The sequence below is a fragment of the Pelophylax lessonae genome, assembly GCF_965119305.1.
Source record: "Pelophylax lessonae genome assembly, chromosome: 6".
NCBI lineage: Eukaryota > Metazoa > Chordata > Amphibia > Anura > Ranidae > Pelophylax > Pelophylax lessonae.
This window is the reverse complement of record NC_138773.1, coordinates 239763808-239788394: the sequence shown is the minus strand read 5'-3', so window position 1 is coordinate 239788394 and position 24587 is coordinate 239763808. Positions and strand designations below refer to the sequence as shown.

Genomic DNA, 24587 nt, shown 5'->3' with positions numbered 1-24587 from the left:
TTTCATGTTAAAGTGGAGAGTCATACAGCTACTGGACTGGATAATTTGAATCTGAGACCAAAATGTCTAAGGTTTCCCCAGTGGAAGAACACTCTGTCCTGAACTGTGTTCAAGACTAGACTCAAATACAATGGGTCAGTTTGAGCAATGATCTGGTCTAAGTATCCCACAACGAAGATGTCATAAGAGCGCACCAGGACTAGCAGCTTGGTGAATATTTGAGGTTTAGACAAGCGGCCGAAGGCCAGGACCATAAACTGGTACTGCAGGGGCACCGCAGAAAAGCAAAGATATTGCTAATGCGCTGGAAAGATAGGGACATCTAGATAAGCAGCCCTGATGTCTGCAGAATCCAGAAGGTCTCCCTGGTGAAGAGAGGTAATGCCAGATTTGGAGGATTGCATGCAGAATGTTTTGGACTCAAATTAAATCATTACACCTTCATCTCTCCTGTAACCAAATGGATAGATCTCTGCAAGGTGACCTGCACAAACCACATAAGTGCTGCACAAATGTACACAGCACACAGGTTAAAGTGTTAGAAAAAGTTTAAACACTATCCTCACACTAATTATGGATTTTACCTTCAAGGGGTTTAAGTTTACTTATTATATAATGTAGTTTAGTGAATATATAACTGGATCAAAAGTTACTTTTCTTTCAAATCTTCCTGGAAATTAACTTTTAACCACTTTAGCCCCGGAAGATTTGGCTGCTCAAAGACCAGGCCTTATTTTGCGATTCGGCACTGCGTGACTTCAACGGACAATTGCGCGGTGATCACCTGTGCAATTTTTATATTTTGCGCTATAAACAAAAAAATAACAATATTTTTCATAGTATATGCACGGTGGGCGGGGGTAAAGTGGTTAAAGACTGTACATGTATAATAGACTGAGCTCATGTCAATATTGTTTATTACATTTACACTCAAATTACCAATAGAGGTAAATTATGCAAGACCAAAAATACATTTTTTAATGGACCAAGACACAAAGCAGACATAAACTACCCATCTACACATTTCTCCAAACCCTTGGAAAACAAATTCAACTGTTAATTCAGACATTCAAGGTCATGTTTGTCAATTGTAACATACTAGAGATCTATATTTTTAGTACATGGACATCAATACCTCTTGAGCAACACCATGAAATTCTAGTGCCGTCTGTAAAAGGTTTTGCCGAAATTCTAGCTGGCTGGCCTGCCTGTAACAGACATCACTGAGCCGCTGCTGCAAACCCTTCAACTCCACTAGATCCTCTTCATCACCAGCATTCAGGAGCGCTGCAATCTGCTGGTTCAGTTCCACATACACAGCAAACCATTCCTAGAAGGCAGAAGATGAACAATGACAGAACAATAAGTACAAACATACTACACAAATGGCATAAGTCAATTCAACGGATAAAACAAAGGCCATGGACAGGCTATAGTGCAGCAATGTTTGTGAAGAAGACAAATCTTGATGAGTCCATGATAACTCAATGTGGTTATTAAGTCAGAATATTTTTTACCTTAAAGTGATTGTAAACCCTCTCCTATGCCCAGGGACGTGAATAGGCTCCAATGATACACAGAGATGAAACTAATCTCCCTACATAAGTTTTACATGTATTACTGCAGTCTTCAGCTTTCTACACTCTTTAGAAAGTGCACATTGTGTTACAAATCTTGCTTCCTCATTCAGCAGTGGGTGTTGAGTAAGGGAATACACTGTGTGAGTTGATTGGAGGAAAGGCGTGCACACCCCCCCCCCCCCATAGGCAGAGGAACAAAGAAACTTGCAGAGCTGCAGTCTGAATAGACCAGCTCTCTGCTTATCTATCTCTAAGCATCCTCCCCGACACAAATTTGCAGCTGCTTTTATCTTGTGTGTTGGAGAACTTGTCAGATGTTATCATGCTGATATCAATATACAAACTTTTTTATTTAAAAGGAGAAGTAGCGTCCCCCTCCTCTTGGGGATCACCTAGTTCTGCACTATTGTGACTCGTATTAAGCCCACAGCAAAGGCAAGGGTCAGTTGTTGGCTGACGTTCCTCAGCCAATTCAGACTCTAGCGTTATCTTGATTTTAATTTCTGGATCCATCCAGATGCTTGCCCAGCAGCTGGCTCAATCTCTCAGCACACTGCTGAGAACCTGAGCCAACTCCTTATGCCCCCCTCCACAGCCCAGCACTCCAGTGAGCACTCGAGGGGCAGAGAAGAGAAACTATGATTGACAGTCGTTGCTTCTCCGCACACCAAGAACTGTGCAATCAGCGGTTTTTGATTGTTTGGCTCTGGGTCTTAGAGACAGCAAGGGACGGATGCAGGATTGAACCGATGCTGCATCCACCTAGGTGTCAAATTTATTTTTTTAAATTCTCATTTTTTTTTTTTTTGAACTATACATAGAAACAAAGTTAACAAAACCTAATACAACAATAAGATTATGTACAAAAAGGTTCCCACATTAGAATAAAGGTATAACAAAAAAAAAAAACACATTATAAAAAAGAACTACAGTTTTGATTTAAATCATTTCTTTTAGTGGCCACACTGATGACAGTGAAACTCCTCTATTAAAGATGATCAGGCAGGTAGTAATAACCCTGTGTGATAGAGTGGTGGTTCTCTGCACTGAAAAACTGTAAAAAATAAACTGTGTGTCATTCAGAAATAACCTCTTGTGCCACTGCCATCCTTATTATCAGAAACCATTCTAAATCATTAGTTCAATCAGGTAATATTTCATATCATCGGATCATCATGTAGAAATTAATAAGAATAGATTCATAAGAGAAGATATTGCTCATTGCCTTGTTCAGCTGTACAGATAATCTTTTTGCTGATTAAATGCTGTGTACAAATTGTGGAGGGTAACATTTTAAATAGATCAATATAAAATACTTCATCAATAAATCACTGTAGCCATACACATGAAATACAAAAAAACTATCAGCGCAAACCCAATATATGTGATAAAATAACTCAACCTCAATTCACTGTGCATAAATCAGGTGTGTGAAAGTATATAAGTGGTATCTGGCAGCATACACCAATCGTGTTTCACAAATCACAATAAACTATAAATCCTACCAAAATGTGATGCGCCAGAAATATAATAAAAAAGTGATGACTTTAAATACAATAAATCATATCCAGTTCATAAGGCACATAGCAATGTGTGTGCTTCCAATAAAGTGATATGAAGAGTGTCCCCGTATCCAATTGAAGAAAATCCAGTGATGAAAACAAGTTGTAAACACCAATTAGTGAATCCCTCCACCAGGTGAATTAGCCTCTGACCTTCCTAAAGGACCCAAACGGGCCAGCAATCACATGTATCATGGATCAGACTTCCAGGAAAGAGCCACACTGTATTGCACCTCGAGGGATCCCGGGACATATAAAAAACAGATGAAGAAATCTAGTGCTCTCTGCTTACTAATAAGGGTGTGCTTTATTAGAGAAAGGCAGATCAACTCACATTTGTTGGGCACTCAGCCGTGCCTGCTGTATAAGCGATGTCAGCGATCTGTTACCAGAGAGAGACTCTGCGTCGGCCACGCACGCTCCGTCCCCCTATACGCGTTACGTCGAGCGTAATGCTCCTTTGACTTCCTCGGTAGGGGTGGCTAGTGCGTGCCAAGCCTCACTTTAAATACATCAACACTCAGGTGGATTGGCCAGCAGATCTCAGTCCCTCCCCCCGCTCATAGCTCACAACAGGACATCGGAACAGTGTTAATTTCGTCGACTAAAACAGACTAAAACGTTTTCGTCGACTAAATTAATACAATTTTAGTCGACTAAAATACGACTAAAACTAAAACAATTCAGATGACTAAAATACAACTAAAACTAAAATGGCATTTTAGTCAAAAGACTATAACTAAAACTAAATCGAAATTTGCTGCCAAAATTGGTGCATGCTCAAAGCTTAATACCATAAATAATAACATATTAGATTTTTCACTCCAGGACCAGCAGTAGTATATAATGAGTTTGGAAATTGTAGAGAAATGCTTAAATAATGCATTACAAATTACAATTGAACTACACCCATTAGATTATAGATGACTAAAATGAGTTTTAGTCGACTAAAATGTAGGACGTTTTAGTCGACTAAAATGTACTGGAGTTTTAGTCGACTAAATACGACTAAAACTAAAACACTTGCAGAAGACTAAAATGGGACTAAAACTAAAATGCCATTTTAGTCCTAAGACTAAGACTACAACTAAATTGAAATTTGCTGCCAAAATTAACACTGCATCGGAACCTCCGAACCAGGCATGTTTACGGCGGTGTCACTGGCTCATATCGCTAATGGGGCAATTTTAATGTATGGGCATTGATCAAATTACTATTGCACATTGCGGCGATCGCGTGGTGGCGCAGATACCTCTCTGGTTTACATTAAAACAACTAAAACACGTATTCACAAAATCTCATACCATAATTAACAATATTAAAAATATTAAAAGTACATCAATAAGCTAAAACCTGGAATAATAAATGTTGGCAATTAAAATAAATGTTATAAAATATATATATATAAATTTTTTTTTTTTTTTTTAAATATATATAAAAATGTTTGGTCTCAGATAAAAATATAATGCATGATGGGGTGTTATCTATTACTAATAAAACAATTTAGATCGAAATCCTTATTTAAACCTCTGGGTGCCAACACCTTGGCCTCGTAGACCCAAAAGGATTCCCTTCTACTAAGCTGGCGAATATAATTACCTCCTCGCCAGTGTGGTTGGACATGTTCAATTCCCCAGAATTTCAGGGAATGAGGTTTCTTATCATGAAACATTTTAAAGTGCTTGGATACGTTGTGTGAAACCTCCCCCTTCTTTATGTTAGAGATATGTTCCCCTATCCTCACGTTTAGGGCTCTGGAGGTGCGTCCTACGTACTGGAGTCCGCACCCACATTCCATCATGTAAACAACCCCAATTGTGGTACATGTTATTAGGTCTTTAATCTGGTATTCTTTACCTGTGCTATTACAAATAAAAATTTTCTTCTTTTTGGTGTTTTTTTTTAGTCTGCTGGCAAACACAACATCTGCCGCACGCATGGAACCTCCCGGAGAGACCTGGCTTCATATATTGGAGAGCTCCTATTTTGAAGGACAGGCTGGCCCCGGGAGTGATAGATCCCCCTAGACCCAAGAAAAATACAATTTTTCAGTTCTTGTCTGGATTCCATGCGTGCGGCAGATGTGGTGTTTGCCAGCAGACTAAAAAAAACACCAAAAAGAAGAAAACATTTATTTGTAATAGCACAGGTAAAGAATACCAGACTCCAGTACGTAGGACGCACCTCCAGAGCCCTAAACGTGAGGATAGGGGAACATATCTCTAACATAAAGAAGGGGGAGGTTTCACACAACGTATCCAAGCACTTTAAAATGTTTCATGATAAGAAACCTCATTCCCTGAAATTCTGGGGAATTGAACATGTCCAACCACACTGGCGAGGAGGTAATTATATTCGCCAGCTTAGTAGAAGGGAATCCTTTTGGGTCTACGAGGCCAAGGTGTTGGCACCCAGAGGTTTAAATAAGGATTTCGATCTAAATTGTTTTATTAGTAATAGATAACACCCCATCATGCATTATATTTTTATCTGAGACCAAACATTTTTATATATATTTAAAAAAAAAAAAAAATTTTTTATATATATATATTTTAATTGCCAACATTTATTATGGTATGAGATTTTGTGAATACGTGTTTTAGTTGTTTTAATGTAAACCAGAGAGGTATCTGCGCCACCACGCGATCTCCGCAATGTGCAATAGTAATTTGATCAATGCCCATACATTAAAATTGCCCCATTAGCGATATGAGCCAGTGACACCACCGTAAACATGCCTGGTTCGGAGGTTCCGATGTCCTGTTGTGAGCTATGAGCGGGGGGAGGGACTGAGATCTGCTGGCCAATCCACCTGAGTGTTGATGTATTTAAAGTGAGGCTTGGCACGCACTAGCCACCCCTACCGAGGAAGTCAAAGGAGCATTACGCTCGACGTAACGCGTATAGGGGGACGGAGCGTGCGTGGCCGACGCAGAGTCTCTCTCTGGTAACAGATCGCTGACATCGCTTATACAGCAGGCACGGCTGAGTGCCCAACAAATGTGAGTTGATCTGCCTTTCTCTAATAAAGCACACCCTTATTAGTAAGCAGAGAGCACTAGATTTCTTCATCTGTTTTTTATATGTCCCGGGATCCCTCGAGGTGCAATACAGTGTGGCTCTTTCCTGGAAGTCTGATCCATGATACATGTGATTGCTGGCCCGTTTGGGTCCTTTAGGAAGATGAGAGGCTAATTCACCTGGTGGAGGGATTCACTAATTGGTGTTTACAACTTGTTTTCATCACTGGATTTTCTTCAATTGGATACGGGGACACTCTTCATATCACTTTATTGGAAGCACACACATTGCTATGTGCCTTATGAACTGGATATGATTTATTGTATTTAAAGTCATCACTTTTTTATTATATTTCTGGCGCATCACATTTTGGTAGGATTTGTAGCCATACACATGGCTAGTTACCGTAGTTAGTTTTTTTTTTGTTTTTTTTTTTGCTAACAACCACCTTACAATTTCAATGTGAAAACCCTGTCTCCAAGACGAGGCCTGCAAATGCTCCATCTTTCCAATGACAAAAACACAAATCTCATGTTTGCTGTGCTAGGTTTTAGAAATATATCAACGTTATGGCAATTATATTAGGAGGAGAATAATTAAGACGCCCTTCATGTAACATCCTGCTCACCTATCACATACCACTTGGAAGCTACCCTACTAATCTTTCTCCATTCAGCTTGTACTTGGCCTATGCCTGTTAGGGACTCCCAAAGATTCTCATTTGAAGAGGGTTCGGCCTGGGGTGCCTTAAATGACATATACCTAAAATTAAACTGCTGGTTTTGATGGCAAGCTTTAGGTCTAACACACAACTCTACAACTCTAACGGCTGGTGTTGACAGGCTTTGAAATCAGTTTGAAGTGGTTCTAAAGCCTAAACATTTTTTACCTTCATGCATTCCTTGCATGAAGGTAAAAAATGTTTAGGCATCAGCATCCACCCGCACACCCCCCTTTTACTTACCTGAGCCCTCATTCAATCCAGCATCGTACACGTCTGCAGCTCTTCTCTCTCTCTCTCTCTCTTCACTTCCGGGTCTCACTGGCTATGCTGGGTCATCAGGTGCTGCCAATAAAAGCCAGTGACGAGGGAGCGAGGCAGAGTCCTACTGTCTGTGTCAATGGATGCAGCAGCGGGGCTCAGGAGCGAGCATGCACGAGTGCCCCCATGGGAAGTGGCTCCCCATAGGGGCACTAGAGGGGGGGGGTCCAGGAGAGTCGGCGGGGGGCCCAAAAAGAGGAGGTTCGTGGCCGCTCTGTGCCATTCTATTGCACAGAGCAGGTAAGTATAGACATGTTTCATATTTAAAAAAAAAGCCAAAACTTTTTTTTTTTTTACCTTTACAATCACTTTAAGACCCTTCTATGCTCAGAGTTCCTTAACAGGTGCATTTGACCTCCTTTTAAGCTGCTTCAACCCACATGGCGCAAACCAACATCTATCAGCAATGTTTATTTTAAATGTGATACCAACGCACATAAAAAGTGGACAAGTAGCCCTCTGTGCAGAAGGTTTTCACCTGTGCATTGTGGTGTTTTAAAAAGTTCACCTTTGGGAACATGTTACATGTTCCAGCTCCTGCAGCCCCCCCCCCCCCCCACTTCAATATGACAAAGGACAGGGGTCTTCTCCCCGTAACCACTGTCACAATTCAAAAACAGCGAGGCCATGCAGGACTCCGCCCACATAGCTGCATTGTTCATTCACAGGAATAGCTTACAACTACTATCAACCACTGTTGCTGATGGCTTGTAGTTGTGAAAGGATTACGAGGGTGCTGATGAGTGCTCTCATAGTTCATTCACAAGCCCTGCAGCTTGTAAACAGCCCGTATCAGAGGTACGGGCTGAAAACTGCAGGGCTTGTCTGCAGAAACCTGACATTGTACCCCTGATCAACTGATCACAGATGCAATGCTTTCCAGGCTCCTGCAGGAACAAATATTAAATGCACATTTTTATTTTCTGCAAACATACGTGCATGTATTATTTTTTTCTTAAAAGGTGAACTTATACTTTAAAATGCAGGTGTGCTTGGGTGCACTGACAGGGTGGGTTTGGGTTTTAAAATGAATGACATCACAATGCGGTGCGCAATGCACATTACCACGTGCTGCATTTGATGGCACATTACTGCAACACACAGACGTAATGCCAGTCTTAGAAGAAAAAACTCAGCATGACAGCCAGGCAATTATCATTCTTAAGAGGTCAGCAATGGCAATATCTATATTTCTCTTAGCACATATTTTCTTTCACCTACATAATCCAGTACAGCAAAGTATGACAGAGACCCTCAAGTGTTCTGGAAGAGTCTGTGCAGTATAAGGTTACAATGTGTGAGAGGCAGTAAAGCCTCTACTGTGAGTGTGTGTTCTGGAATACTTCTACTGCAATACAACTGGTAAGCCAATGCGTTCCATGGTTACCGACTAAATATCCCGGATGACATTCGGGATAAAATGAGAAACTAAATCCTGGAAGAGGAAGGATGTGTTTCATGTATGAAGTCCAAGGTTTATATTTTAATGTTGACTGACATGTACCTATAATATACCAGTAAGCATTGTTCCTCATACTGTACATGAGCAGCAGATATAGCATATTGTAACAATGGCACACAGCCACCTACACTGTGCTGACTCTCGATCTCCTCGTGCTTCTGTTGTAAGGCTTGAGACGCTCTTATGGAATCTCCAATACCCCACTGGGTTCTCAGTTGTTCTGTCCCAGGTCCTTCCAGCCAGTTTACAACCTATATTCAATTAATAAAAGCAAGGCACACAGATTGTAAAATAAATAAATAAAACATTTGCTGAACATTTTACGATTTCTACAGTCGAAGAACATTACATTCAAATATCTGGTAACATGCACCAGCAGTTATTTCCTGTTTTATGTGGAAAGGGATTTTGGGAGTTCTGTATAATAATATACACCTCATTCCAAATATATTTAATATTTCAAAACATGCAGAATCAACATTGCATATCATATTTATTTTCTAAATGTGCTTTCACTTGAATCCAGATTCCTGACAAACATCTGTGCCCTAGTATGCCGTATAAGTTCACTATTATTTAATGCTATCGGGTAATGCAGGCAATTGACTTTTCTGTCAATGTAAATATTCTGTAGATAACTATGTTGTTGCAGAGCATTTCAGCACTTAGCAATTTATTCTAGGCACTATTAGACGGAGTAATATCTTACCCAACAGTGTCTGATTAGTGCTGGCCATGACATCATAATCTGGCCATCATGGGAGCAGCATGGGACATAGAGCCTATTCCATGGGAAGTAACCAAAAAACACCACTTGACACAGGCACCATCCCTTCCATTGACAGGGCACTATTACGCTCACCGCACAGGGCATTTTTTTTTTTTACTTCCACTTACCACCAGTCCCCCCTACAGTCTGATGGACAGTGAACTTACCATTTGTGTACAAAGTTTAACAAACCCTTATACATGATTTTGCATGCACGTGCCACCCAGCTGCAGTATATATACTGTGGCTGATCAGCAAGTTTTATAATTTAAAATTTATACAAAGGCCCAGCAAAAACACATGCATTCTCCCTCTATGGAAAAAGCAAACAGAAGCGGATTAACCAGCTACATATAGTTTTAAACTGTATTTTGGGTGTCTGGTGCTAATATTTTCATAATTTACTAACTAAAGTAGACCCATAAGTGTAACAGGGTTGCTAGCGGCACAAAAAAATGCTTGGAGTGAAGTTGTTCAAAACATAAAGGTATTTCAAGTAACATTACTAATGCCTGATCAGCATTACCATTTACATCTGTTTACATCTGCACCTATTGAGTTCCATTTTTTTTCAACGGAACAAGTCTCTATTCTTGTTCAGTTTAAAAAAACAGATGCGGACTTAAACGGATATAATTGGACAATGGTCTGTTTTTGCATTGGTTTTTAGAAGCCGGCATTAATCATCCTATCAACCAGTGACTCTACCCTGCTGACAGCAGAGCCAAAAATTTGAAAAAAAAAAAAAAAACCCAAAATAGCCCAATGGGATGCATACCAGACTCTTATCTTAGCATGCAGCCTGGCAGGCAAGGAAAAGAAGGGGGGGGGGGGGGGGAGAGAAAAATGTGCGGCAACCCCCCTCCTTTTACCATACCAGGCTACATGCCCTCAACATGGTAGGGGGTACTTTTGAGGAGGGGGACCTCTTTCCCAGACCCCCCCCCTCCCAAGTGAATGAGTATGGGGTACACCACAGTACTTCTATTCATTCACAAAATCAAATGACAAGTGTAAATAAACAAACAACACAGTTTCTTACAAGACCTTTATTAAGAAAAAAAAAGAAAAAAACTCCCCTGATGTAGATGCATCATTAATCACATTGTCCAGTGATGTAGGTCCACGTCAATTACGATGGCCACCAACCCACACAGGGAAAAAACGAAAAACTCTGCCCGCCAAACCTGACCGTTCCCGTCACTTACTGTAAAACCTGACAGTTCCCGTCACTTACTGTAAACAAAAGGCATTGGCATTTTTTTTTGTGAATGAGTAGGGGTAACGCCTATTCATTCACTTGGGGTGAGGGGCTCTAGGATCTGGCTTTCAGATTCTGATAAGGTGTATCCCCTCCTCCCCAACCACTGGGCCAGGGCTTTATTATTTTAGGCTTTGCCACCCGCCCCCTCCACAAAAAAATAAAATCTGTATGAGACCTGCAGAGCCTGGTATGGATTTGGGGGTCCTTATGTCATTTTTTGTATTTTTGGCATGAGGTCCCCCAAAACCCATATCAGACATAAAGGGCTTTGTTTGAATTGGGGGTGGGGAGACCTGCAGGCTGGTGTTTTAAAAATTGTTTTAATGTTGACTCTTTTGTTTGAATTTTGCTGTCAGTGGAAATCAATCACTGCCAGTGTCCCAAACTGCAGAAAATATTAACAAGAAATCAGACTCTGTGTCACAGTACAAAAAAAAAAAAAAAAAAAAAAGGATTTGGGTAGGGTTGGTACTTTATTAAAAACAGTGTATAAACATTTTACAAGGCAAAAGTACTTATGTGTCTTTCAGCGCTTTTTTTCCCTTCCATGCATTCCTAATATATGCATTAATGGTGATTTAGCTAGGTATCTTTCTTTGTGAGTACATATTCAGCAAGGAGAACTCACACGGACTTAAATCCATTCTATGTTGAAAAGAGATATCTGCTGCTCCTAGCAAGGTCATATGGCTGACTTGGCACTGGTAGACTCACGTTTCTCTGCTGTACTTCTGACGCATGTAGACTTGGATTAAGACTTCCAGGATAAGCAGACCTGTCAGTACAACCTAACCAAGCGACATTTCTTATAACTACAGAAGGCATATCCCAGAGTGCAGATTACCCCTTAATAAAATTACATCTCTCAGCAGAACAACTAAAAGAAAACCAGTCAGACTGTGCATTGCACACAAATTTACCCCCTTGGCCTTTTCCCACAGTTTCTCAACCTTTTTTTCAGTAAACGCACTCTTTAAAATTATGCACAAATCTAGAGGCACCTCCATTTCATAAATGTAAAAAAGTAAAACTAATAGTTCAACATAATGCAGCAACATCCACAAACTTAGGACACCCAACATTGGAGGGGGATTTATTCTTCCAAAGCAAATATACCTTTGCACACTGGCATCGACTGGTATTCCATTGTTTCTCCTCTCCCTCACTCAGCTAATGTGACCCCAGTGCTGATAGAGAGAGGCAGAAGATGGGTAAACAAGGATGCTGTGCAGGTGCCCGTCATCCTCCTTATCAACTGATGATGTCATTGGCTGTTAGGACGCCAGTAGCTGGAAGGTTGTAATGGTGCACAATGAAAACCTGTGGCATGGTGTAACTAAAAGGCAATCTTCATTCACCTGCTGACATGTATACAATTTTTGGCCAATTTTTAAGAATTTTGCCAAGAAACCCCTGAAGAAACCTGAAGGCACCCCATGATGCCTGGAGCACCTGGTTGAAAAAGGCTGTTTTAAAGTGTATAACCTGAAACTCAAATTGGAATTTCATGTCACTGACCTACACAAGTCCATAATGTTGAACTGGAAGAAAATCTAAAAAGTTCATGCTAACAAAAACCTAAACTAAGTATTAATGTCCTTTGATGTGAACCCCCAATATAGGCTCTGGTGTCACATTATTACATGAATAGAGTCTGCTTCTGTGCAAATAAAGTGTCATGTTATATCAAGAGCTTGCTAGACAAGATATCTAAATAAAGCTCAAGAAGTATTAATATAAGTTTAGGACAAAGTTCTGGAAAACTAGCAGCCATGGTTGAAAAAAGTATGTTAAAACATAACAAAATATACAGTTAAATTCTGTTTGAAAAAATACTTAAGTGATGGGGGTTATAAGATCAGAATTTAGAGAAGTAACCAAGACATCAATGACACTGCCCAGTGTACATGAGGCATTAGGCCTTGTACATATATAGCTTTCAGTATGTGAAAGAGCAGTGTGTACACTAAGGTTTTACAAAGTAGTTTCAAAGCTTTCCACAAGCTTCAAAACTTTAAAGCACCATACAACTCCAACAGAAATCTGTAGAGCAGTGATGACTGTTACTTTAAAGCAGAACTCCGGGTTGGATTTAACTACACAGTAGTGTGTTTGGACCAAAATGGTCCAAACTATCTATTCCTTCAACAATGTGTGCACTGGCTTAGAGTCGTGTATAAACTCTATGTAGCATCAGCTAAATACAGTATACAGCGCCATGTTGATTAAACAAATTCAAGTCAAGCTGAGTGCTGCTCAGCCAGTCACAGGAAGCCTTGTATTTTTAAGAATGAATACAAGGCTTTCCCTGATTGGGTGAGATGGAGAGGTGAGTAGATTATGTCAGAATCAGAGAAAGGTTTGCATTTATTCATAAAACACAAAGCTTCCTGTGAACAGCTGAACAGCGCACAATTTTGCTCTGGGAACGGGACGGAAGTACCCATACTGCTGTCAAAATACTGTGCTGTATACTTCAGTATATGTTGGTAATGCTACGTAAAGTTTCTACAGCACTCAGAGTGGATGTATGTATTAATGAAGGAAATAGTTCATTTGGACCAGCTTGATTTTAACGTTGAATCAAACTTGGAGATCCGCATTAAAAAGGCAGTTAGCAGTCTTTCTGCCTCTATTGAACAATCATTTTCATTGGGCTCTCGCGTGTCCATGGACCAAAATGCACTTTAGATTTTTCTTCTAGGGTACCAAATGGCAAAGCATTTGATCATTATTGCAGAGTTTCTCAACCTTTTTTCAGTCAAGGTACCCTTTAAAATTATAGACAATCTATATGCACCCTTTAAAATTATGGACAGTCCCGAGGCACCACATTCTAAAATGTAAAAAACTATATTTTAATAGTTTTGCACAAGCAGCAACATCCACACATAGGACACCCAACATTCGAGGTTATTTATTCTTCCAAAGCAAATACACTTTTGCACACTGGTACTGACTAGTATACCAATGTTTCTCTTCTCCCTCAATTTCTGTCCATCAGTCAGCTAATGTCACCACAGTGCTGAGGGAGAGGGGCACAGGAGGGTCAAACAAGGAAGCAACAGACATCCTCCTTATTAACTGAAAACATCATTGGTTGTCACTGTCTAGACAGTTGTACAGGTGCACAAAGAAAATCCATGGCTTTGTGTTTTTAGTCATTTTGCCAAGGCACCCCTGAAGAAACCTCAAGGCACCCTGGTTGAAAAAGGCTGCCTTATTGCATGTGCTTTATGTACTAAGATTTGTATAAAGATGTATGTGCACAAGGGCACAACACTCATACACTCCCCATTGTACCACACACTACATGCACAAACACTTGCATGCACAAGGGTGAATGTGGCCTGAGACAAACAAATAATTGGATTCTGAGGTCAAAGTCTAAAAAAAAAAAAAAAAACAATAGTGTTACAGGACCCCCTGTGTCTTGCAGAAAGCCATAATTGTTTCAGCATGCATTTATAGATTTATAGCTGGCACAGAATACCCTCTTCTCACCTGCATAACCTTCTGCTGGATCTCATCAAGCTGTGTGCGCTTGCTTCGTTGCCTGCACACTTCCTGGTAACGTGTGTATTGCTCTCGCAGGGAATCGAGAAGTTTCATAACCTGAGGCTGAGCCAAAAGCTCATCATCCATTGGAGACCATGAAACGCCTCCCTCTGACCCATTGAACCGCCGCTGCTGGAGCTCAGAAAGCAACTCATGACCTAAAGAACAGAAAGGTAATACATTGTTAAAAAGATCATAATTAAATATAATTTCTAATGCACTAGAAACACTTTTCTACTTTCTCATGTGGTTAGAACAAACAACAACTATAGACTGTCTGTACAGTACAGTATGTAAATTACTGTTGGTCCCACACGTTAAGGCCCCTTTCACATGGGACAGTGGGTCGGATAGGGTTTTTCTCAGTAGGGAATCCATCTGCTGATCCCCTGCTGAGCCGAGCAGAGTGGCCAGATGACAGGTTCGTGTCTGCTCTGCTTATGCTCTATGGGCAGACAGGTGAAAACAGACCGGCTGTCCATTTATAATTGACTGCCCTCCAATCTGGGCCAGAGGAAGCCAGGTATAAGTGGACACAAGTCCAAAGAGAATGGAGGATCTGATGAGGTCCAGCTGAAAAGGACAGCCAGACCAAATTGAACCTCTTGTGTGAAAGGCCCCTAAACCTTCCATATTCAGCACTGAAGAGACCAAACTAAAACTAGCTTTAAGAAGATGAATAAAAGGCTCCAAGTATAAGCTCTCTCTGTGCTATAAATCAGTCATTTGAGCGCACAGTTAACCAGAGGGACATTAAAAGGATGATTTACATATCTCCATTCCCTATCCTACAGCAAGAAATAAATCCCTTGTTTTCTGAATTTGTAATGAGCATGATATGAGAATACCTGTTGTTAAAATTGATATTTCTTTCAAGTTATTTTAATAATATTAAGCCATACATGTCAAAGACATCAAACAAATCTGCCAAGGAAAAATTAAACATTGCTAAAATACTTCAGTCTAAGTAAAAAGCATCACCAGCAGCCAAACTGCTAGAACTTAGCTTAAAGGTGAAGTCAACTTTTAGAAAAAACACAACGTAAAACCACATCAATGGGCAAGTGATATTCAAAAGACCATTTTGGCAATCAAATCCTACCAATAAGGTGACCCACAGGGTGCTTTTCTCGATTTGGCTTTCTCTGACAAATACACAGCTATGTCTGCTTTTTTAAAATCAAAACAACGACCATTTCAGAGCTCCAAAAGCCTCAAAGCAACATGTGAGCAGCTCATAGGAGCCAATTACTTGCCAGCTTAAATTTTATTCTTCAGCTAAATATAAAATTGCTGGACATTGCAACGTTTTTTTAGGCAATAACCTCACTTTACGTTCCCTCCAGCCTTAATAAATAAGCATCTAAATCCAGCCTATTTGGGTATATTACAAATAAAGTACTTTAGAAATGAGCATTACAGTGTGGTTTAATAGAAGCATAAAAACATTTCCTAAAGATACAGATTCAAATCATGGATTATGAATCAAATGCTAAGACCTCTAATAGAGTGAATATCCCCAAGATTACTGAGGCCTGACTATGAGCATTCTAGAGGGAGAACACAGTGCACCGAGACGTTACACTCAGCGTGAGAAACTCAAAGAAGCGTTTCAAGTGGAAATAAATTCTGGGCTTGCCTGGCTGGTCTGGAAGTACACGATACGCCTCACTAAGAAAATCAAACTGGATTTGCAGGCAGTGGATACACTTCAGAGGAACTAAATATAAAGGGGGCATCGTTGGCAGGACGATTTATCGGCCAGTTGACACACTTGTTATCTATTGGATGATATCATCTGAACACCATAAACTGAAGATCATGCTAGTTCTGTACAGAAAAAGAGCAAACTTTGCAGTTTTATATCAGTTTTAAACACGCATCACCTCTACGAAGCTAAAAAGAACAGCACTTTATTTCTGCTATTAAAACGTTCTCTAATGTAAAATGCCTAATCTGCCATGAAGATCATTCCTGACCTTCTGGTCACACTGCATTGAGGAGGACATTTCAAAATGATTATTTCCTGAATTAAACAAAGCCCTTATTAATTACAGTGCCCAACAATTACCTCCAGTGCTCTCTGGCTAAAAATGTCAAAACAATTATTGCTCTAGCTGCTGTGTGACATGATCTTGATTTATGCAACATTCTATATTTTTTAAAAAGGTAGACAATTTTTCTTTTTAAATATATACAGTTTATATTCATTCACTGATTTGGAAGAAGCAAGTTAAAGTGGTTGTAAACCTCAGTCATGGAATCTGAACAAAGTACATATATATCTGTAGTAATACTTACCTCTCGCCAAAGCTCTAAGTGTGGTTTCTCTCTAGTGCTTCCTTCCTCTGTTATCACCATGAGTCACTTCTGAGAAGTTTCTTGACACAAGATAAATTTGTGTCGGGAGGAGAGAGGGCTCAGCAGACAGCTTGTCTATTCAGAACACAGTTCTTCTGCTGTGTGGAGGGGGGGGGGGTGTGTACCTTGCCTCCCACTAGCTCTCACACACTGTTACTGCAGCCTCTCCGCTCCCTCCTCTGTGCTTCTGATAGATGAAGAAAGATTTTAATCCGAATTTACAGTCCGAATTTACAAAAATGCCTGGACCGGCAGTTCGCTCACTCTAGCTGCTGGGAGACTGAGTGAGATGCTCCTGCCTCCTCCACAGCCTGGCACTCCACTAAGCACTGGAGGGGCAAAGCAGAGAGCCGGTGACTGGCACCGGCTCTCTGCAGACTAAATACAGACTGAGCTATCAGTAGTCTGATTGCTCAGTTCTCGGTGTAGGCAAGGACAGCTGCAGCTGGAATTGATGCTGCAACATCTAGGTGAAAATTTATGTTTATTTCCTTTGTATTTCCAAACTCTTGTCTTTAATATTTGATCCAAAACAATGATTTGGAAAGTATCAGCACTAATAAATCAGCATGGCAGCTGGGAAACTAACATTTTTAAAGCAGACAGCAGTCTACATATTTTTGGTACAGTTTATATGTACATATATATATACACATACACCATATATATTTTTTAAAACTTTTTAAAACTTTTTTGTATAATTTTGTTTGTCCCAAGCATGTTTAAGTTCACTTAGTGCCGACTGATTTACTACATATGCTGGAAATTTGATCCAAGTTTCAACTACTCTTTCAGTAAAATAATACTTTCCAAGGTTAGTTTAGAACTTTCCTCCTGCTAAATTGAGGTCATGTCCCTGTGTTTTTATCCAAGCTTCATACTGAAAATGCTACCCTCTTGAATCTGAAACTACCATATGATATAGATGTTTAGTCAGACCTCATCTTCAAACCCTACACAATTTATACCTGCACTTAAACCTATAACCTGACATTTATGGCTAAAAAACACATTTATATTGACGTTTTGCACAAGTACTGCAACTTGGAAAGTGCATCAGAAGTAGTGGAAAGACTTTCCTAAATAGAATATTGATTCTCTCAGCCAGGGTGTTTAGTTCAATATCCAGCAGTAAAAGATTTTCTAGTTAATGTGCGGACCTTCCAGTTTACTTTAAACATCTCCAATTGGGAAGAGATTGTAACGTAAACCCTTACTGTGTGAAATCAAGGCTTAACTGCTGGGAAACATTGTTCTACACCACTTCAAACCATAAAGTAACTGTCTGCTTTATGATCCTAAGTGCTTCAAATCCAACCGTATGCTATTTGTCAGCAAAAGGTTAGATGTTGGTCTGATAAATCTATTTTTTTTTAATTTATTACATAAATGTAATCTATAGTGCTGCATGGCAAAGTATTGCAGTGAGGAGCAGTGAGGCAGATTATAATAGTTATTCTACAAAGATGCTGCTTGACAGATAAATTGCCCCCTCTGCTGTTTAAAAACAGCACTGCACCTATATATTAAACATGCCCTGACCATCTCCCAGGTGTGCATCTAATTTAAGACCTTGGTCACCCCCTATGTGCTTTTTAGTGCGGTTTTAATTTTGCAGAAATGCACTACAGTTCATTTCACATGGTTTCCTATAGGACACGTTAACATTTAGTCCTGGTTCACAGATATGCGATGTCAGACATCGCATGTGATTCCGAGCACACTGTCTTGATGTCTGTGTGATGCAAATTCAGCCATACAGATTGTATGGCTGAATTTGCATCGCATTCGGACACAACTCGCACAGGACCCTTTTTTTGGTCTGCACCAGAATCAGATCGCATGGGTGTTCACACCTATGCGATCCAATTCATGTCCGAAATGACAGTTCGAACTACGATAGGCAAACTGATCTGGGGTGCCGTTAACTTTGTATTGACACCCCCAGCGATTCGCATATGGCAGTGTGAACTATCTGCAAGTTGAATGCGATGCGGGAACCGCAGTGGATTTGCAGGGTTCACGCATAGCATATATGTGAACCTGCCACGTATGCGTTATTCAACTGCTGCATTTTTGGAAAGGGGTAGGGACTTTTTTTTTTTTTAAACACAACACAGTGCGTTTTGAGTTTAATAGACTTCAGTGGACACGATGCGGAAACTTTTTAATCTGCCTAACAAAAAAATCTTCCCTTCACATCAAAAAAGGCATCCCTGTGCATTACTATGCAGCACCCCTGTGTATTACTATGCAGCATGCATCCTCTGAACACACTGCTGAGGGCAGTTAGGAAGTGGCATGCTTAAAGTTTGACTTCTTTAAGATGTTTTAGGGTGGGGGTTGAGGACATCACAAAATATGCAAGTAAAGGATTTGGGCAGTAGTAAATGTTAAAGTGGTTCTTCAGTGACTTGCATGAAAATGTATTTGTCAGCAGCTACAAAAACTGTACCTGCTGACTTCTAATAAACAGCCACTCACCACTCCCAGGGTCCAGTGCTGTCCTCACCCAAAGTGATTTCTTCCCTGGTCATCAGCCCCAGCACTTGCATATTACTTGTGGGCAGTCGGGTGTGAATGCATGTGGCTTCACAGCTAGTTGTCATTGCACATGCGCGCTGCACTTTGTGAATGGCCTCGCAGCTTTCTGGGACCTGTGGCGCGTCCCAGAAAGCTGTGGAGGGAAAGAGGGAGGGGGTTTAGATGAACCTTCACTCAGATCACCTATGGGATCCGAGCAGAAATGGGAGCGGGCACCTGTAAAATCCAGGTACCTATTCCTCCTACATATTATGTGCCGAATGTAAAAGAGGAGGGGTGGGAGAAGGAGGAAGAGCATAACTTCCTCTTTTGGGTGAAGTTCCGCTGTAAACAAAGGCTGCATAATGATGAAGGTAGTAATATATATTATATATATATATATATATTATATATTAGTGATCGACCAATATCGTTTTTTCTTTGCTGTTTTGAATGCTGTCATTTTTTTAACCTGGATCATGACATCACATCCGGGTTTTTGCATGGAGACCCAATCAGAGCCTAATGCGGCTTTGATCGGGTCTTTGGCGGCCGTGCAGGCTGGTTGCCCGGGTCTCCCGGTGGGACGGGAGACCCGGGCGAGCCGCTGAAGGTGGCTGGAGGGGGGGGGGGGGGTTGCTAGACGTCCCCTCCCGCTCCTTGTAATGACAGCCGAGCGGCTTCTCAGCCGCATCGGTTGTCATTACAAGACAGCCGACCGTCGGCTATGGACACTGGTACCGAGGTGATGCCTCTAACTGCAGGCATCACTCCAGTACAAGCACTTTCCTGAAATATAGGCAATATCGGTCACTTTGTATATATCATATAGTGAAAAAGGTTTAAGGCTTAAGGTTTCTTTAGAACCCTACATTTCAGAACTAGAATAATGAATTCAACAAAAACCTCCTCTACCTCATAGCCTACAGGTCAATGGTGGCTCCATATATGAAAACAAGCATGTTGCCACCAATAGTATGTTCAGTTTTATCTTTTAAGATAACAGTCACAAACTCAGAGTACTAAAAAAAGGGATGGACATGATTATACCTGCATTACCTGGGTGTAATTATATGTACAGTGGGTACGGAAAGTATTCAGACCCCCTTAAATTTTTCACTCTTTGTTATATTGCAGCCATTTGCTAAAATCATTTAGGTTCATTCTTCTTCCTCATGAATGTACACATAGCACCCCATACTGACAGAAAAACACAGAATTGTTGACATTGTTGCAGATTTATTAAAAAAGAAAAACTGAAATATCACATGGTCCTAAGTATTCAGACCCTTTCCTCAGTATTTAGTAGAAGCCCCCTTTTGATCTAATACAGCCAGGAGTCTTTTTGGGAAAGATGCAACAAGTCTTTCACACCTGGATTTGGGGATCCTCTGCCATTCCTCCTTGCAGATCCTCTCCAGTTCTGTCAGGTTGAATGGTAAACGTTGGTGGACAGCCATTTTTGGGTCTCTCCAGAGATGCTCAATTGGGTTTAAGTCAGGGCTCTGGCTGGGCCATTCAAGAACAGTCACGGAGTTGTTGTGAAGCCACTCCTTCGTTATTTTAGCTGTGTGCTTAGGGTCATTGTCTTGTTGGAAGGTAAACCTTCGGCCCAGTCTGAGGTCCAGAGCACTCTGGAGAAGGTTTTTGTCCAGGATATCCCTGTACTTTGCCGCATTCATCTTTGCCTCGATTGCAACCAGTCGTCCTGTCCCTGCAGCTGAAAAACACCCCCACAGCATGATGCTGCCACCACCATGCTTCACTGTTGGGACTGTATTGGACAGGTGATGAGCAGTGCCTGGTTTTCTCCACACATACCGCTTAGAATTAAGGCCAAAAAGTTCTATTTTGGTCTCATCAGACCAGAGAATCTTATTTCTCACCATCTTGGAGTCCTTCAGGTGTTTTTTAGCAAACTCCATGTGGGCTTTCATGTGTCTTACAGGAGAGGCTTCCGTCGGGCCACTCTGCCATAAAGCCCCGACTGGTGGAGGGCTACAGTGATGGTTGACTTTCTACAACTTTCTCCCATCTCCTGACTGCATCTCTGGAGCTCAGCCACAGTGATCTTTGGGTTCTTCTTTACCTCTCTCACCAAGGCTCTTCTCCCCCGATAGCTCAGTTTGGCCGGACGGCCAGCTCTAGGAAGGGTTCTGGTCGTCCCAAACGTCTTCCATTTGAGGATTATGGAGGCCACTGTGCTCTTAGGAACCTTAAGTGCAGCAGAAATCTTTTTGTAACCTTGGCCAGATCTGTGCCTTGCCACAAATCTGTCTCTGAGCTCTTCAGGCAGTTCTTTTGACCTCAAGATTCTCATTTGCTCTGACATGCATTGTGATCTGGAAGGTCTTATATAGACAGGTGTGTGGCTTTCCTAATCAAGTCCAATCAGTATAATCAAACACAGCTGGACTCAAATGAAGGTGTAGAACCATCTCAAGGATGATCAGAAGAAATGGAAAGCACCTGAGTTAAATATATGAGTGTCACAGCAAAGGGTCTGAATACTTAGGACCATGTGATATTTCAGTTTTTCTTTTTTAATAAATCTGCAACAATGTCAACAATTCTGTGTTTTTCTGTCAGTATGGGGTGCTATGTGTACATTCATGAGGAAGAAGAATGAACCTAAATGATTTTAGCAAATGGCTGCAATATAACAAAGAGTGAAAAATTTAAGGGGGTCTGAATACTTTCCGTACCCACTGTATATGGTAGTCACCAAGTCTTATAGTGACCTGTTCCTGATCCATCTAGGTGTCATTGACCAGCTCGCAGAGCAGCTTGTTAAAATCTTCTCATACTCATACTTAGCAGCTTCACAGGAATAAATGGCTTCATAGGTATAAATGGTAGAGCCATAAAGGCTCTGCAATCTGATCAGTGACAGGTCAGTATATGACTGGCAGGGGATGAAAACCAATGGTGCAGTTACACTTGAAATGAGCATGAATTTGAAATACAGTCTGCAAAAGACAACTGGTTCCCAAAGAAAAGATATGGCAGCCATATGTTGCCTTTAGCTACTTTTCATGTTTTTCAAGAGAAGCTTCTCAAGAAGTGCTCAGTATGTGTCTGCCTATACAGCTGATGCAAATAAACCTCTTAGCCTGGAGCTAAGCAGAGACTTTTATGTGTTTTAATAGGTCTCGTAATTTTATCCCTTAAATCATTTTGCATTTTCATACAAGGCTCAGTATCATTTGTTACTCAGGAATGCCCCACCAGCTGACAAACGCTGACTGTGATACTTCTCAAAGAAGGAAATATATCTTACCTGTTTGTAGAACCGTTTCTGGATCAACAGAGGGAAGATAATTGAAATCCATTGACCTTCAAATGATAAAATAAATAAATGAGATCTTTATTTCGAGCATAAAATAATTATCTGCAACGTTGGCTCTTCAATTTGAGATAAAAGCAATTTACAGTCTTTTTAGAGGGTTTTTACATATACATGTGAATGTAGTCAGCTTATGGAAATATTCTTATCAATATGTTATTGTTCTAAGTGTCTTGTTTTTATGTGTACTTATTAAATATGGGAGCAGTCAAGCTTACTACTTAGAACAAAATGTGTTCAGAAGTATAGCAGAGTGACTGTAATTTCCTGTTCCTCGCAATCAACTACAATGCAAGTTGCAAATGCAACACCGTGTACAGGGCTGTTACTGGATTTTTACCATAAAGATACTTTCGGGGACATGCAGCCACATCTCTATTCAAATGGCAACTGGGGCCAATTGTAACCTTGCACCTGCATTTTGCATATTCTAATTTCAAATGGAAAACTCAAGACTTGTAATAAATCAAGACAAGACAAGTGTAGCAAAGGAAATTTTTTAATTAGTTATTTATTTTTAACTACTTGCCGGCCACCAACAGTAGATTTACTAAGGACTGGCAGCACAGGAGGTCCGAACAATGTATCTATACGCCACCTGACCTACATTACCCCCTGCTGACCCATGCTGTGAATGGACACAGCAGGACTTTAGTAGAATAGGAACAGAGATCTGGCTGTTTCTTCTCCCTGAAAACCAGCCAGATAGGAGGAAAACACAGCCAGATAGTAAAGTAAAAGCAGCACCTATTACACACAGTACAAATTGTTAGGCACACAGTCAACCCTTAATTGCCCCTTGATATTTACCCCTTCCCAGCCAGTGTCATTAGTACAGTGTCCATATTATCACTGATCACTGTATTGTCACTAGTGATGTCAGTGTCAGCTAGTGACCCTCCCAAATAGTGTATGTTAGCGTCAGAATGCCTGCCACCCTATTGGGCCAGCCACACACAGTTCAAATCTTAGCCGGTTTAGCAGGAACCGGCAGAGATTCAAACCGGTAATTGGCAGGCTGAATGTACCAAGTTGATACAGCGATCAAATGGGTACAAATAGCCTGCTGGATTCTCTTAGAATTATCTCTAGTGGCTGCTATAGCTGGTAACGATAATCACAGTCTTCTTCCAGCATGGATGGCTTCCCCTGCCCACCTCTGCCCCTCTCCGCCGGGAGAAGAAAACTGCTGATTCCCCTGTCAACACTGCCTGTGTTGATGGGGGAATTGTGAAAATTTCTTATCGTATATGTTCTGTCTAAATCACTGATCACTGCCACTACATTGTAGAGTCTATAGCTGCAAAAACTGGATTTTTGTATTAACTTACCGTAAAATTATTTACTCTGAAGTTCGACAGACGCAGCTCCATCTCTTCAGAGACTACAGGGAGTTATGCTCCTCCAATCAGGAATAGGCACTAGGCAGGAAAAAAGTTTAACCACGCCTATGGGGCTGTCCCTGCAGGCATAACCCCACACACTCTGCTATCAGCAATTGTTTATTGTTTAGTTGCAAGCAGTGTTTAGAATACAAAAAAAAACCTCATTCACTCAGAAGTGGAGGGGCAGATGCTTCGTCTGTCGATGAACTTCAGAGAAAAGGATTTTACGGTAAGTTCTTACAAAAATCCAGTTTTCTCTATCGTTCATCGACAGACGCAGCTCCATCTCTTCAGAGACTATAGAAATGTCCCAAAGCAGTATATTCATGAGGGATGGGAAGACAACGCAAAGAGGCCAAAATTCCCCAAAGGCTAAACTTAGCCAACCAGGTAACATAGAGCTCAACCTAGAACAACTGGAGCTCACCCAGAAAAAACATACACCCTCAAAGAGAAAACAAAAAAAGGATTCTCTTCAAACAGTAGCTAGCAAAACCTTGCGGCCAAAAGGAAGCATCCAAAGATGCCAACACATCAACTTTGTAGAATTTTGTGAAAGTATGCACAGACGACCAAGTTGCCGCCTCCCCGATACCAGGTGGGCACCACACCGAAACAGAACACCTCCCACCCAGGATGGGGGTGCTGTCAGCCAGGGGGAAGCTGCGACTCGGGGTGTTCCAGGTCGTCGCGTCCCAGCGAGAGGGTCCACTC

The 24587-nt window shown here is 41.0% G+C and overlaps 1 protein-coding gene across 2 annotated transcripts in view; it reads right to left on the bottom strand.

Annotated features, from left to right (window-relative positions):
* SESTD1 (SEC14 and spectrin domain containing 1) overlaps window positions 1–24587 on the bottom strand; it is a 252822-nt gene that overhangs the window by 46536 nt on the left and 181699 nt on the right. For both annotated transcript variants that reach the window (XM_082261218.1, XM_082261219.1), the window contains exons 8-11: window positions 22423–22478; window positions 14205–14416; window positions 8796–8918; window positions 1136–1330 (exon numbers count right to left, since the gene is read on the bottom strand). In XM_082261218.1, coding sequence (XP_082117344.1) covers window positions 1136–1330; window positions 8796–8918; window positions 14205–14416; window positions 22423–22478 — 586 coding nt within the window. The remainder of the gene's footprint in view (window positions 1–1135; window positions 1331–8795; window positions 8919–14204; window positions 14417–22422; window positions 22479–24587) is intronic.